This window comes from Eumetopias jubatus, unplaced genomic scaffold, assembly GCF_037043125.1.
Source record: "Eumetopias jubatus isolate StellerSeaLion01/CBP00866 unplaced genomic scaffold, mEumJub1_p1.0 scaffold_7, whole genome shotgun sequence".
In the NCBI taxonomy this organism is placed as follows: domain Eukaryota; kingdom Metazoa; phylum Chordata; class Mammalia; order Carnivora; family Otariidae; genus Eumetopias; species Eumetopias jubatus.
The window spans coordinates 44,372,749-44,388,068 of NW_028274813.1; the positions used below are offsets into that span (position 1 = coordinate 44,372,749).

Below are 15,320 nucleotides of genomic sequence, written 5' to 3' on the forward strand. Positions count from 1 at the left end.
TGAGTAGGCCTTCCCGAGAAGTTATTTCTAGATGTGTTCCTGGGCGATGTAAGCTCCTCTTGGCCATTTTTCCCCGAGGCAGGCACATGTTCTCTGCTTGTACAGCAAGTATCTCCGTGCCTTGCTCGGTGCTGCATGCTGAAAGGGCTCTCCTTCCTCAAACATGAACAAAGAAGAGGAAATCCCAGTTCTTTTTTTTTTTTAAGATTTTATTTATTTATTTGAGAGAGAGAGAATGAGAGAGAGCACAGGAGGGAAGAGGGTCAGAGAGAGAAGCAGACTCCCCGCTGAGCAGGGAGCCCGACGTGGGACTCGATCCTGGGACTCCAAGATCATGACCTGAGCCAAAGGCAGTTGCTCAACCAACTGAGCCATCCAGGTGCCCGAGGAAATCCCAGTTCTTAAGAACATAGCCTACTAATCTTTTACGCCCTGGTTGAAGATAAGGCACGTTCCTTTGCCAGGGATTAAAACAAAACTCCCTTAAAAGGGAAACAAACCAGAGAAGTGAGCACCTGCACCATTTCACTCCTCCCATGCCAGGAATTCCGATGACCGGGATGCTAGATTCTGTTAAGATGCTACCCAGAGATGAAGTCTAACTAAAAGTTCAGATCCTTTCCCATGGTCCAGGTGCCACAGGGTTGGATGCAAAGCTGAGAACCACCTCACAATAGACATTGTTTCTTCATTCTGCAGATCCGTGGCTATGTTTGAAAGAAAAGACAAGCAGGGGTGTTTCTTGAAGGAAATGATATGTGACTGGCGGCATGCATGCCTCCTGGGTGCCCACCTCTGGTGGCACACAGCTATTTAGCCTCAACTGGGCTGCTTCTGATGGACTTGCTAACAGAGGTCCCAGACTAGAAAGTCATCCTCTTATGCAGTGTGAGAAAGATTAAGATGCTTTTGCTATATGCCGGGTTGACTTCCTTGTCATGTGTGGGCATCCTGATATTTGCTCACTCAACGTTTGTTGAATGTTTACTCTGGGGGCCATGCAAGTCCCTGCCATCAAGGAACTTTTAATCCAGAATGGCTGACTCACACAATACATTTAGAATAGTTGCAGGACAAGTGCTAGGTCAACTCCAAGTTCTAGGTGGGCACTGACAATGAGCATTTTGGTTTCCCTTGGGGAGTGAGGGATAGCTTCACAGTGGCAGCAGCCTTGGAATCACTGGGCAGACCATACTGAGGAAGCCTCTGCAGAAGCAGGAACAGCATATTAGCAAAGCACAAAGCCAAGAGAGCAATTGGGGCCAAGCAAACACTTGGGTGAACGTTAGAGAATGGCTAGGAAAAAGGTGGGGCACATAGGCAGGGGTGTGAAGATTGAGATCTGTAATGATGAAACAAAGAGGACAGACCTTGTCTTTGGGTGATGAGGAACGGTTGAAATCTGAGCAGCAGAGGCACAATCAGATGAGGATGTTAGAAAGATGATGGCTGTCAGTGTAAAGGCTGGACTGGAGGATATGGGAGGGGAGACCAGGAGATGAACTGAAGCCCTTGGAAATGGCTTGGAAGGGCAGTGGCGAGAAAAAGGATATAAATGGGTAGTATTTGAAGATCAGGGAAGAATAGGGAGTAACAGTGAGACTGGTGGTTCTTCTGATTCAAGCTTGGTTAAGACAGAAAGTACAGGGGAGCTGCCAGTTGGGGGTGACAAGGGACAGACGGTGAGCTCCGCTTCATGTCAGCAGAGTATCACTGCCTTTGAGCCATCTAGGTGGAGAAGTCAACCGGACAAGATCTCTGAAGAGAGGTCTGAGCAGGAGAATTTGTCAGCAGCACATGGTAGTGGCTTTAAGCCACGGAAGTGGGTGAGATCACTCAGGGAAAGAGCATGGAGTGAGAACAGGGGTGAGCCAAGATAGAGCCCTAGGAGCATGAGGCATTTAGGGGAAGGTGTGGGGAGAGAAGCCCACGAAGGAAATTGGGAAGAGAAAGCTGAAGGGTACGAGGTTTCTGGGAGAAAGCACCACCATCCATGTGCAGATGATGGGTCCCTGTACACAGTCCATCTTTCATGAGGCTCCTTCTAGATCCTGCTGCAGTCCACAGTGGTTTATCTTCACACGACCATTTCTGATAATAGCGCTACATTCATCTTTCATATGCTCTGTGTTTACCTGTTGGTCTTTACCAATGGGATCAATTTCCAATTATGTTGATTTCTGTTTCCCTTTTAGCGTTTGGGCAAACCAGCCACAGAGAGGCTTTGTGGTGCATACAACAGCTCACACAGAAGCTGGGCTCCAATTAGAACTTGAGTTGCTTTTTTCAAATATTTGCTGCTGGAATGGCTGCCTCTACCATTCAACAGGCCATGTGGTACCTGCCTCACAAACAGAGAGGCTCCACAAGAGTGAAAGACGGAACCGATACTGCAGAAGGGCCCAATATGGGAAGCCTCGTACGGGCAGGAAGTAAGGCGTCTCTGGAAGAGAGAAACATGAACAGCCTTGGTTTCCACAAGAAGCCTCACCTGTGGTGGTCCTGGTACCTGCAGACAGAAGAGCAACTTCCATTCACCACAGAGAGCTGGGCTACTCTCAGACGACTCTCTCTCTCTTCCCAAGATACAAGTGCATCCTTGGTCTTTGAGGGAGAGAAGAGGAAACCAACTGAGGGGTAGGAAGAGATGAACTCTTCAGCGTTGAAATGAGAGGGCAAAGATTCCTTTCAAAAACAAAGCAGAAGTCTAGGAACGGCACCAGTATTACGGAAGGCTGTCTCCAGGCCTCTGAGCAAAAGAAAGACGTGCCTTGGTCTCTGTTTCCTGGGAGCTGTGAGTGCACTCCTCAATCCCGGGAAACGTCAGTGGTGGCCTCCAGGAGGGGTTCACGTTGATGGGGAGTCTGTGTGGGTCTCAGGAGGGACAATTTGAGTAAAATATCCACTTAGACTTTCAGATACAAACATAGGGACTAAATTTCTCAATGTTTCCGTGAGCTGTGACACTCCTAAGTGGTGTTCTACACACAGCTTGCTCTGCATCGTGAAATGGCGGCTGGGTTCCAAGTGGAAAGCTGCCCTCTGCATGCCTGCACAGCTCTTCAAGTACCACAGCTGAAGACCCAGGCTTGGTAAGGAACGGCGATGAAAAGACTCATGATCTTTAGAATTTGGGGGAATCCTGGAAACTTGTCTTTCAGACAATGGGCCTCTGGCCTACCTGAGAAGAGGGGGCACAATCTGAGCCCCTGAGGACCTATCCATGCAGGTTATATGCTGGCATTTGGGAATAAAGGGAAATGAATTTACTAAATCCTGGCCTTTTAAGTTAGATGAATTCAAGACAGCGTCTAGAAAGTCAACATTCAGAACATGGTGGCTTGTTCCCACAACAGCCGTGCTGAGAAGGGTCCTGGCCACACTCTCACTCCATCACTCACACCCTTACGACCCTCAGAAATGCTGGATTCACCACTTTTCTCATGAAGGTTTCTCACGCGGGGTTCTTCGTCTTAAGAACGATCACACTTCTCAATAATTTTTCTAATCGCATACTAAGACAGGCAGAGAAGTTCAAAGGTTAACATTTCAAAAACAACTCGAAACCCCAAACTGGCAACTTCAGAACAGGCAATGCATTTCCTTTGCTGTGGGAAAAAAAAGTTTACTTCAGTTTCATCTGAGACTCCCTAGAAAAGGCAACCAAGCTTATTTTCCCAGTCCCTGGTCCCCTCCAATCTTAAGGGCTAGGTTTCTCTCAAGATGACTACAGCCACAGGTTTCTTTTGAACCCTGATGTCTGTATACAAACAAGGTAACAGTTTCAACTACCTCCACGACTTGTACCGACAGAACGCCACCCATCGTAAGTCAACCCAGTCAATGTGCACTCCTAACGGTGAGGCTGGAGCTCAGATCAAGAGAAACAGCCCCCGACCTCTACCCCTCTCACCCTGACAACTGTGACGACAAAGTCATGGAGCTTCTCACTCTTAGGAGCCCAAATCTATGGGCCTTACTAGCCAGAAATCTGGAATGGAGGCCCCCACACGAGCCTCCCCACAGGCAGGCAGAGTGCTAGCCTGCGCAGGTGAGGGGAGGAGCCCGGGCCAGGGAAGAACACGGTGCACCGAGGTCTGGCACAGCTCCTGCACTGGAGTGTCCTATGGGTCCCTAGACTCGCCATGCCCCACACTGGCGCCGGATCTGTTTCTTCTCCTCTATGCTCTTTGCTACAGACAACACCGGGGACTCTCCAGCTGTCCCGGGCAAGAACCTGGGCTTCGTCCTAAATTCCTCTGGCTCCTGCACTGTCTACTTTCAACTAGTGCACATTCAATTCCGAGCTCTCTCAATTCTCTCTCATGCAGACCACGCCCACACACTCCTTGGAATCCATTCTTAGGGAGCTTAAGCTTGGTCCCACCTCCTCCTTTTCCTCCTCAGTTACTAAATAGCCCCCACCTCTCAGCAGGCTTCCCGGTCCATATTGCCCTCCTCCTCCTCCCCTCCTACGCCCTGCCCCCACTTCCGCCAGGGTGCGATGGCCCATGAGCAAAGGTAAGCAGATCGTTCTGCTGCTAAATGCCCTCGACAGCTTCTATCAAAGTCAAATCGCAAAGCCTAGCGTTTGGCTTTCCCTTCTCCAGACTCCTCTCCTGTGAGCTTTTTACCGTCAAGCTATAGGAGGTACTCGGTCAATCTGTCTTATCACCATGCTTTCATGCATCCTTTTCCCCCTGCACAGAATGCCCTTCCCTCACCTTATATATTTGGCTAACTTGTAATCGGGCTCCAAGACTCAGGTCCAGGCCTCTCCTCCTCAGGAACTTTCCTTGACTTCTCTCCACTTTGCATCAGGCCCTCCTTGGCACCTACCCTGACCCAGGGCAAGTCTCCAAAGACAAGACATTTTCACAGCTGCGCACTTGCATCAGGTACCTGTTTGTGGCTCATGTGATGGGGAATCCCTTCAGGCAGGGGTCGTCTCTTCTCTGTCTCCCAGTAACTAGTCCAAAGCCTCTTGCAGCAGGTGCTTAAAAGCCAACTGACTTTATAAGGACTAAAGTGAAACCTACGAACCAGTCTTTCTTCCCTTCTCTCTGCTCCCATAAACACAGCCACACCACTCGTCGACAGCCCTGGCCTTTTGAGAAGTCTTTGGGTGTTGTGTCTATATGTTATTTCTGAGGACATGATGCTACTATGAGGGGCAGATGTGCTTCCTCCACCAATGGACTTCTGCTCTTCTAGGTTTTCTCCTTCCAGGAAATTATGGGAATGTCTTTTTTCCTCCTCTTGGCCACCTGAAGGCTTTGCATGAGAGAAAAAGTAAAAGAGCACATTCCACTCATGTGATGCCGAGGGAAAGGAGGTTATTATAATTGAGGACCACCCCGGGAATCATGAATCTCTCCCCCGGGATAAGTCACTGTGACGTTTTTTGCCAACAACGAGGACAACTGAATTTAGCAACCACAATCAGCATATCTGGGCCAAAGAGGTATAACCAGTTGCCTCCACGGGGCATGTTTAAGGGGGAGAAACTCTCATATTCCTGTTGTTTCCCACTTCTGTTCGTTAATTTCTCATCGAGTAGCTGATCCTGTTCTTGCTTTAGCCTGAGTGAGATTAGTCTGAGATCCCTACCCCGAGGGACATCCAATCTGTCCTTTGGAGCTGACTTACATCTTCAGGATGGGTATTTACTATAAAAGGAAAAACAAAGCAAAGCAGGCAGATGATGTTAATCCTCTGAGAACACAAGCTGGTCTACTTGGGAGAGAACTTTGCCCCGATCCCTGGCAGGGTGCTGACCCCAAGACAAAAAGAGGGCGGGATCGCTGTTTGTGAAAAATTTAAAAGAAGAATGCTGGGCCGTGAAGCTTTATTTCACACTCTTGACCCAAGAGGCACATTCCTAAGGGACATTCGTAGCCAAACCTGGCTAGTTTGTCCAGATGAAAAGTAAGGAATAGATGAACACAGTGTTTCAGCCAGGTTTGCACAGCTGTTGGCAAGAAAGATGAAATCACACTAAATTAAGCTCAATTATGGTGACTTTTTATTCTTTCCCCAAGGTGCAGGGAGAGGGCTGAGCTGCATCCTCTGGAGATTTGGAACTCCTCCAAATTCAACTACAGATTCCTTGTTGTTTCTGTAAAGTAGGCTTTTAGAAAAACTTCAGAAAAATAGCAATTCATGGATGGCATCCTGAGGTGGACCAGAAAGTAGCCTAACAGGGCTGATATTCCTGCCAAAGCACCTGGTCACACGGAAGAAAGAGGCGTGGATCCGAGAGGAAAAGCTGGCTCTTTTTAGAAGCACTTCATTTGATTTCATATTTCACTTCTCAGAAAGTATAAATTAATTTGGAAACTTCAACCGGTGTCTACTCTTGGACTTGGGAATCAAATGAGAAACTCTTGGGCTGGGCTTGGTGAGGGCTGCCTCTTGGGTGTTGTCCGGGAGGCCACCCTGTATAGTCTTTCCTGACAGAGTCGAGCAGTGGCCTTCTCAAGAAGCCATATCCAGGCACGGCTGGGGGGTGGCCTTTGGCCCCCAATATTCTGGGATGCCGCTGTTTTCAGGTGTGGACGTTTCTACAGCTTGACCCATCAGCTCAACTGCAAATATACTTTTTCCCACAAACAGAATCCTTCGTTGTCTCTCATGCTTTCTTTCAAATAGGTTTTGCCCTTTAATTTGCTAAGGACTTTATATTTTGAATCCCAATCCAATTCTTTGGGAACAGGACAGTTGGATAGGTCAGCAGAAGGGGGGTGTATATAGGAAAGAGTCCTCTGTTTTATCCAGTCACCAAATAGCCTGCTTTCTGACCACATCCCTTGGGCCTATAAAGAAAATCTTGGATGTAAGAGCTTATCTATGCCACTTTCTGACTGAAGAATCTCTGAAGGAGAAAATTCTTATCAATTCTAAAGAAAAGAATAGAAGATGCTTACATAGGGGATAGTCCCTGAACTTTGGAATATTTTGGCTTTTATTATAAAACAGCAATAAGAAATTTATTCAGTTTTTCTGTCATTCATTTTTCTTTAAAAACATGCTCTCATTATTCTTTTCTCACCTCAAAATGACAGCACATAATGAGCACACCTTCACCTACTTTGGGAGGATGTTGAAGGTGTACATTAAAGTTGAAAGAAATAAAGAACGAATGAACGGATGGAGGGAAGGAAGGAAGAAAGAAAGAAATGTAAAAGGAAGAAAGGAAAGAAAGCAAACCTCTTATAATGAGACAGGACCAACATTCCTCTCTGGGAGAGGTCTGTATCCCAGAGAACGGCCTTCCTGCAGGACCCTGCTTGCCCTTGAACACAAAAGCCAAGGCCTCCTTCCCACAGTTACCGATTAGAACCGCACATACACTTTCTTGGAAACATGCCGCCCAGACACTCCACTTGGCCTAGGAAGAAGCTAGTCCAGAGCAATGGCTGGTCCTGCCTCCCTTGGTCCCTCAGGTACTTGGGTGCCCCAATGACAGATGACCTGCTGGCTTCCCTAAAGCATGGCTGAGGCTCATCTGCTACCCATCACCTGGGGCTCAGCTGCTTGAGCACATAACCATGTAGCATGAACTCAGAAATGAGTTTTGCTAGGTCTCCAAAATTATGACACATTCCCTCAAAAACTGTGAAAGAGAAAGAGGACACACATCCCCTCCATGCCAAAATGAGCCATTGTTTGTGCTGTCTGTTAAACACCTTTAAAGACCCACTTGTATCAGCAGAAGAAAGCATCAAGACACATCCCACTCACTCTGGGCATTCACCATGGGATGGGGGTGGCATGGGGAGCATACGGGCCTGCCTGCCACCGAGGGAGAGAATATTCAAGGAATGCACCAGGGAAGCGACTTCCCGGCAGCTTTATTCCCCTAATGAACAGGCTCCCTGCATCAGCCTGGCGCTCTCGCCCTGGGTGGTCATGGGCGTCTTTCTGTGCCATGCTTCCATGGCGGGGAGGGGACTCGGTGGAGAGCCTCCTACTTCAACACTGATCCTTCTCGAGGGAAAGGTCGGAGACAGCAAAACCTCAGGACTCTGGATGCCAACAAAGAAGGCTGTTCTCAGAGCCCCACTCAGTACTGTACTCCCAGAAGCAAGGCTAGTTACTGTTTCTCCACCTAAAATTGTTATTCCTGGGTCTCTGATGAGCATCCTTCCCGAGGACTTCCCAGACTTCGAACAACTTGGTGTCTAAAAATACAAAATGCACGTATCCTCTTTGAGCCTATCATGGGTAATTTGGAAATTTCTATCTCTTGACGAGTAGCTTAAGAAGAGGAAAGATTTACAGGGCAATGTACAAACATTTATTTATGCTGCACAAGAAGGCCTTTATCACCTGTATGCAAATCCATTATCAGGCTTAAAACACTGTCAGAGATTCTCAGTGGTATTTTATTCATGTCCCTGAAACAGATGCAGGGGAAAGGGTTTAAAAGTGTCTTCAGATATCAAAGGAAAAGGGAGAGAGAAAGGAAGCACGACTACAATTCTGCACTAAGAGAGACTTAAAAGAAAGATCCTGTGGTTTGTGTTGCTAAATTATTGACGGTTCCCTGGCCACGGCCAATGAGGTAAAAGGCTGGAGTAGCTCAGCGCCTTTCCAAACAGGACAGGTTGAGCAATGTACATGCACAGTAGATCCTATCACTGTTAGTGGTGACTCATTTAATGGCCTGTAAGTCACTGCATAAAAAAAAAGGAGTGTTGACCTCTCTTGCTCTGGTTCCTGCTTCCCAGGTTTTGGCAAGATACCCTGGAAGGGGAATCAGAGCCCTTTCCGCCGTGGTTGACCGTGGAGCTCTGCAAGGGCTGGGTCAAATGCACAAGCCTGGGGAGGGGGCTGGGCTCCTCTCTTGCTGACTACCTACCTCTCTTTTTACACTTCTGACTCCAAATAAAGGGACGGACTCTGTTCCCAGTGGTTTCTCATTTAGTCACTCACCTTTCATACCACTACCTTCTTCTTGGAATGTGTTACGAGCAGTGTTCTGATCTTCTAAGTGTTCACTCCCACCACTTCCTGAAGAGGCTACACTGCTTTGTGGAGACAGGGGGGCATGATCGGATGGGAGGCACTGGGGTCCTCTAGCTCGTAAGTCCTCATGAGACATCCATCCATGTCCTAGAGGCTGGTTTGGCACATTCATGGGTGGGGTAAGGGACACAGATCGTTTCAAAGGGCTGTGGTGTGCCTGGCCTGAGAGAACTGGAAAAAAAAAAATAAAATGAAATAGGTTATTCCCCCCACTTTAGCCTGGGCCACAGAGAACCCACAATACCTTTTAACCCTGAGAGATGATGCTAACTATCTGCCGACTCTATCAGTGGTCCCTGCAGGCTGAATACAGGCCTGGCAGGGGCCTTCCCTTCAGGGGGTTAAAAAGGATGCTGTCTGGACCTCTTGGTGGGTTGGGTTTCCCCAAGGAAGCTAAACCTACAGTGCCCACACATTTGGCCTTAGCCTCTGTGGGTCAGGATCTGGTTTTTGTTCTAACTCTAGAAATCAGGATCCATGGCAGGAGGCCTATAAATCAGGCGAGGCTCGACAGCCTGGCAAAGTGGTCCTCTGCCAAGAGTGAAAAGAACATGTCCTGGACAATTTTTTTTTTTTCTTTTGGAAACCCCCAGAACCCAACGTTACCCATGTCATTAGGGTGGACTCCTTGAAGGGCAGGCAGGCTGGTCACCGTTTGGGATCTCTGCGGGGCTGAACTAGAAGGTGGACTAGGCCTTGCAGCCAGGAAGCAGGGGGTCTATCAGTCCCGGAGGGGTGCGGGCTCCGCGAGGGCCACAGTGTGGACGCGGACCTCAGGGTCTGTACAGGACATGGGCAGCCGTGTGTGAAAGGGCCGGTTCTTTCCCTGGGCTTCACAGGTTAACGCCAAACTTCACAGTGGAAACAGTGCCAGGTAACAAGGCCTTCATTCAGAAGCCGGTGGGGCGCTTGCAGCGAGCTGGGAACGCTTTCCCCCGCGGTTCGACGCTTCCGCGCAGTGGGCCACATCTGCGCAGCCCCCGTTCTAACATTTCTTTTCCAGAAAACAAGGAAAAAGCAACACAACTCCCATAACTAGCCAAATTAAATGGAGGTCCTTTGAGGGAGGGATTTCACCAGAATCAAAGCCGGGAGAGCCGACGTTACCCTCGGTGGGCTTTTCTGGGCATGTAAAGAGTCAAAACTTTACAAAATAAGTCTTTTCATAACATTCTCTCAGCCCCGCTTCCTGACAGGTCCGGGTTGTTTTGACTGCGGCCATGGGCACATGGAATTGAGCCACATGAATTTTTAAACATTTTTTCAGGGAAGCCATTAAGTTCCATCTCAGGCCGTATCCCCTACAGTGAGGTCTTTGGTCTCCCAGGCCCGGACAAGCACTTCTTTGCTGGTGTTAACCTGTGTTTTTTAGTAAGCAGACCTGACACCACAGTGTAAGAAGTTCTGCTCTGTGTTAGACTGAGCAGCGCCCAGCCCACAAAGACCTGAGCAGCAGACTACCTTACCCCCACTTCAAAGAGAAAGACCAGAGCCAAGACGCTGGGGGTTTCCAGAAAGTGTATTTGGGGGCAGTGGTGGGTGTGGGAAGGTAGCTCGTGGTCAGCTGGCATCAACCAGGCCCCAAGAGCAATGGGGCTCACATCTCTGTTGTCAATGTTTCCTTCCATGTGGCTTCATGCAGCCAGAAGGGGCAGCTTGTGTGAAAGGGGGGGGGCAGCTGGAAGGGCTAGAAGCTTCTTTATTAATAAAACAGGGAGGCAAAAAGGGAGCTGCCGAGTTTACTATTTGCAACCTGAGAGATTCCCGCCTGAGGTGGATTCTATCAAAGGCAAGGAATTATCACTGGACTTAAAAAAAATGCAAAGGGAATATTGTTTAAAAAAAAGTTTTTTTGACCCTAACAGGCTGAAATAGCTTGCTTTTCCACTAAATAGACTAGGGAAGAAACTATTGAAAAAGGCTCCCTGGAAAACGCATTGCTACCTGGCTGGATCAGAATTAGCAAGAGAAAAAGGAAAAAAAAAAAGCAGAAAGAAAAAAGTAAATAAAAAGGAAGCAGCAATAAAAATGAAGAGAGAAGCCAATAGGAAGAAAAGCCAGACATCCAGAAAATCCATTTCATGCCTGTCTAAGTATTTATATAAAATTGGGCAGACTTGTTGAGGGCTGCACCGAGTGCCGGGATGGTCCAGCTTAGACATCTTAGCTTTCTGATATCTTGGCAACCGTTTCAGACTCTCTGATGGATGCTCTGAATGGTGCCAGCCAGGTATGCCTCAAGTGGACCTGGGGGCCCCTCCTTACAGCCAGGATTAGAGTAAGCCCCAAACCATAAAAATGGGCCTTGCTGAAGAGAGACACACAGCTTTGAACTGGCAGAACCCTTAGCACCTAGCTTGGTTAGAGGTTAGTCCTAAGTGAGGCTAAGAGAGTCCCCATCTTTAGATACTGAGAACAATACCCCAAATATGGTATTTGGATGGAGCCCATTTGCATCTTTCCGCCTAAAGTTTTCTTAAACACCACACTACCTCCCCATGGATGGGCATCCTTGGGGATGCTTGTCGATATCCAAGGAATCCACTGCTTATTAGAATGGTACAAGACAGTAGTTACCTAACTTAATGGGACTCACAGGGATTTATTCATAGACAACTACACCCATGTCCTTGTATATTCCTGAGCTTGACTGACGTCACAGGGGATCTGGCATCCACTTGGCCTCTGCCTCTAATAAAAAATCAATTATAGCTGAGGTGCCAGGGCCTTTTCCCAGTAACTTTCTACTACAGGCTCCACCCTGTCTGTATCATAAAGACTCCCACAGCTGACACCAAAACAGCAAGGTCTCCTTAGGAGTCAACCTCCTCTAGCAAACCAAGCAAAATGTCTCACACTAAGCTTCCGATTTGCAGAGAGGGCCATGCGTTTAGACCCAGGCAGGGTGCCACACCTCAATAAGAGCAAAGTCATGCTGGGCAAATGCCTCATTTCTCCAAAGAGAACCAAGGCCCTGAGGCAAGACAGGCTCGTCTTCCTGTAGGAAGGAGACAGAGGCAGGTGACAGGTGACCTGCCCAAAGTGCCATTTTGTGGTGAAGACAATTCTTCAGGTAGAGATACTAGGTAGAGGCTTTGACCACAAGGCCAATTTTGGTGTTACTTCGTGTGCTGGGGTGCTTTGTTCAGCACAAAGTGGCAGAGGCAATGATCAATGCCATGGGCAGTGTGCAGAAGATAGGCCACACCACTGTGGCATTAATGAGGTGGCCAGGGGCAGAGGGTTGATGGTTGTCCCCTAACTCCATTTTATTTTTTAACCAAAAGAACTCACCTCAAGTGGTGATAAATTGAGGGAAAATGGATATTCAAGCAAAAATAAATACATAAATAAAAATTCCTTTTTCCTCTGAGTAGGGAGGGAGAGCAGTGAAAACAATCTTCTGTTAGCTGTCCCAGAATGACTCTAGCTAGAGGCGGACCTTTAGAATATTCCCGCTTGCTGACTGCTCCGCAGCAGACAACGGCCAAGGCTTCAATCAGACTGAAGCTGCCCCCAGGTATATTCGAACACTGCAGAATTAAGTACACCTTGGGAAAAAAAAAATCTCAATATAGATTAGAAATTGACAGGTTCCAGCAGAATTGAAGTCCTGAATTTATATTGCATTTGTGACTTTATAATAGCGAGAGGGGAGGGACAGCGTGTTTCTGGGTGGATTCATTATATTGAAAATCCTACTAAAAATTACCCAGGGGAGCAAGGTTGTGCCTCTTTTGCTCTTGAAAAACTGAAGCTAAAACTTAATATAGTGTACAGTATAGATTCAATATTGCTTATTTTTAGAAGGAAATATAGGTTCAATATTGCTTATGTCTTCTAATAGGAAATTTCAGGAATGTCCACATATCCATGTGTGAATACATATGTATGCCAATAAAATACTGTGATTTGGGGAGCATTTATAAATTCAAGTGAACCAAAAATAAATAACAAATACTGAATAAGTCTAGTTGAAATATGGAAAAAACAGCTAAAAATAATCTTGCTACAGCCGTGGAGCCATGTGATGTGAGTACAGAGGGTCTTATATCTGGCAATAAACTCTGTCATACCATTCTTGGCTAGCCCACTTCTCTGACCTCATTTAACCTTATGATTTCTTTTTCATCTTGAAACATCTTTGCTGTCAACGTCTTTTTAGAGGAAGATACGATACCTGGCTCTGGGATCTGTTCTTTTAAGTATTTTTTTAAAGCCTGGAAATCAGATTTCTTACCCCTTTCCTTTGACCAAACTTGACTTCAGCTCGATGTTTAGTTACTGAAATAAAATTCAGTGAAAGGCTTTTTCAGATAGACTCTTTTAAGAAAGTTAGGTAGAACTACTTTTTCTGCTTTCTAATGTGACAAATAATAGGGCTTGTAGAAAGAGGAAGTTTGGGGATCCTTGCCCAATGAGCTCTTTGGTTCACTGTCAGGTTAAGCATTATACCTCACCGTCGAGGAGAGAAGTGATCCCTACAGGTGAACAGTCCAGCTAACTGAACTCCACTGTCACTGAAACTTTATCCTAACAAACTTTAATGGAGATCTTTCAAAGATACATTGCATACTTCCCTCTTCTCCTGAAACTTATCCACTGAATGTAATTTCTGCTTTAAAAATTATTATTAGGAGCCTAGATTCATAACATTTCAGAGCTGGAAGCCCCCTGAAAGGTAATTCAAGAATTCCTAAGTCATGAGCTCTGGGCCCCTGGGTAGTGAAAGTCCCTTAAAATCCCTATGTGCACCACACTTTGTTCATCAATAAAATATTGTGTTGCAAATCATTTTTATATATATGCAGGGTATTAACATTAATAAAAGACAAATTAATTTACATGTTGCTGAATTCATAGCTCTTTTGGTCACTTTTTTCTATCAGCAGATTCAGAGTACAGTTCCTATTTTATGGGGACCCCGGTTTTTTTCTATATTAAAAACTGAGGCCCAAACTCAATAAATGATAGGGATGATTATTGTTGCTCTCTGATTTGCTGAGTGAGGTTTCCATGGGCAGTATAGGCAGCCTTGGGCACTGCCATGCTCGAAGTCTTCTGCACACCTCTCTCATCGTCAGAGTATTTCCTCCAATCCCATCCACCAGCTGTTTGCTTTGCTCCCACTATGTGTTTCCAACTCCTTATAGGCTTAACATTTTGTTCTAGAGTTTAGACTCTAAAAGCTGACTTCTTTTTGAATAAAGGCAGTAAGTGTTCCCATATTCCTAATAGCACCCTCTTTCCTCAAACCAAATAAGCCTGTCTTCTCAACCCAAAGTTGAGTTTTGTCTCCTCATCATGCCCTTATGAGTTCAGCCACATAGATGGGATTGGAAATTTTAATCTTTTTTACTCCTAAGCCAGTCTCTCCATTTCTAATTCAACAAGCTGCCCTCTCACAGAAAAATGTGTGCTTCATTAAAATTTTCAAATTCTAGATGCTCACGTGATAAAACTTAGTCGAATTGAGAGTAAACTTTGTAAAAAAACAACTCATCCTAATTTAGGGATTTTAAGAAGTAGAATGAGGAAACCAAACATTGGCATATTATTTTAAACTATTAACTTCAAATTTCTTTCCTAAACTGAAAGGTCCTAGGCCATTCCCTACTCTGGCGATACACGCTGCATATGTCAACACTCTATGACTAAGCCTACAGAATATTCTACGTATAAGTTGCTAATCGTGTAACTTTAACAATGTTTTCTAGACTTACTCCCAAAAGAAATTCAGAGTATCTGTAGAACCTTTGCTGAATACACCAATTTGAGGGCTCCCATCATATTCTTAAATTTTGCTGTAGGAGATGGTTTGATACTTGTCCAGTTTAAAGGAGAAAAAACTCAACCCACCGCCAGCTACAAAATAGCTTCGGCTATTGTTTCAAAGTTACTGGGGGAGTGTTTCTGTTCATTCCTTTAGATTTAAGGCCTGCTTATCAGGCATCTTTCAGGTGCCATCCAAGAATTTCTCGAGAGTACTTTCAGAGCATCTAAGGAACTGCTACTAAAGGTTTTCCATTTTCAAAGAGTAGACTTCTGTTAACACCACTTGCATGAATGATTCCAGGCATTTGCTTAAGAAAAAAAAAAAAAGCCAGCATTTTAGAGGCTCAGTGGTGGGGAAATGATACTAGACCCTGGATTCCTCTTCTTTAGTTGGTTTTGTGGTGCCACAACCAGTAATCTGAGGCCCTGTAGCAGGAATCTTTGGGGAAGAAAAGATTAATAGTACTGCAAGAATACATTAAAAAGCAAAACAAAACAAAAACAAAACCAGAGTG

General features: G+C 46.1%; 1 protein-coding gene across 2 annotated transcripts in view; it reads right to left on the reverse strand.

The window, feature by feature from the left end:
* SAMD4A (sterile alpha motif domain containing 4A) overlaps positions 1–15,320 on the reverse strand; it is a 201,481-nt gene that overhangs the window by 39,577 nt on the left and 146,584 nt on the right. The window contains exon 3 of one of the 2 annotated variants that reach the window (XM_028119813.2): positions 8,938–9,201. The exons of the other annotated variant lie outside the window; for it this stretch is intronic. Within the exon in view, the coding sequence (XP_027975614.1) occupies positions 8,938–9,201 (264 nt within the window). The remainder of the gene's footprint in view (positions 1–8,937; positions 9,202–15,320) is intronic. 2 annotated transcript variants of the gene reach the window in all.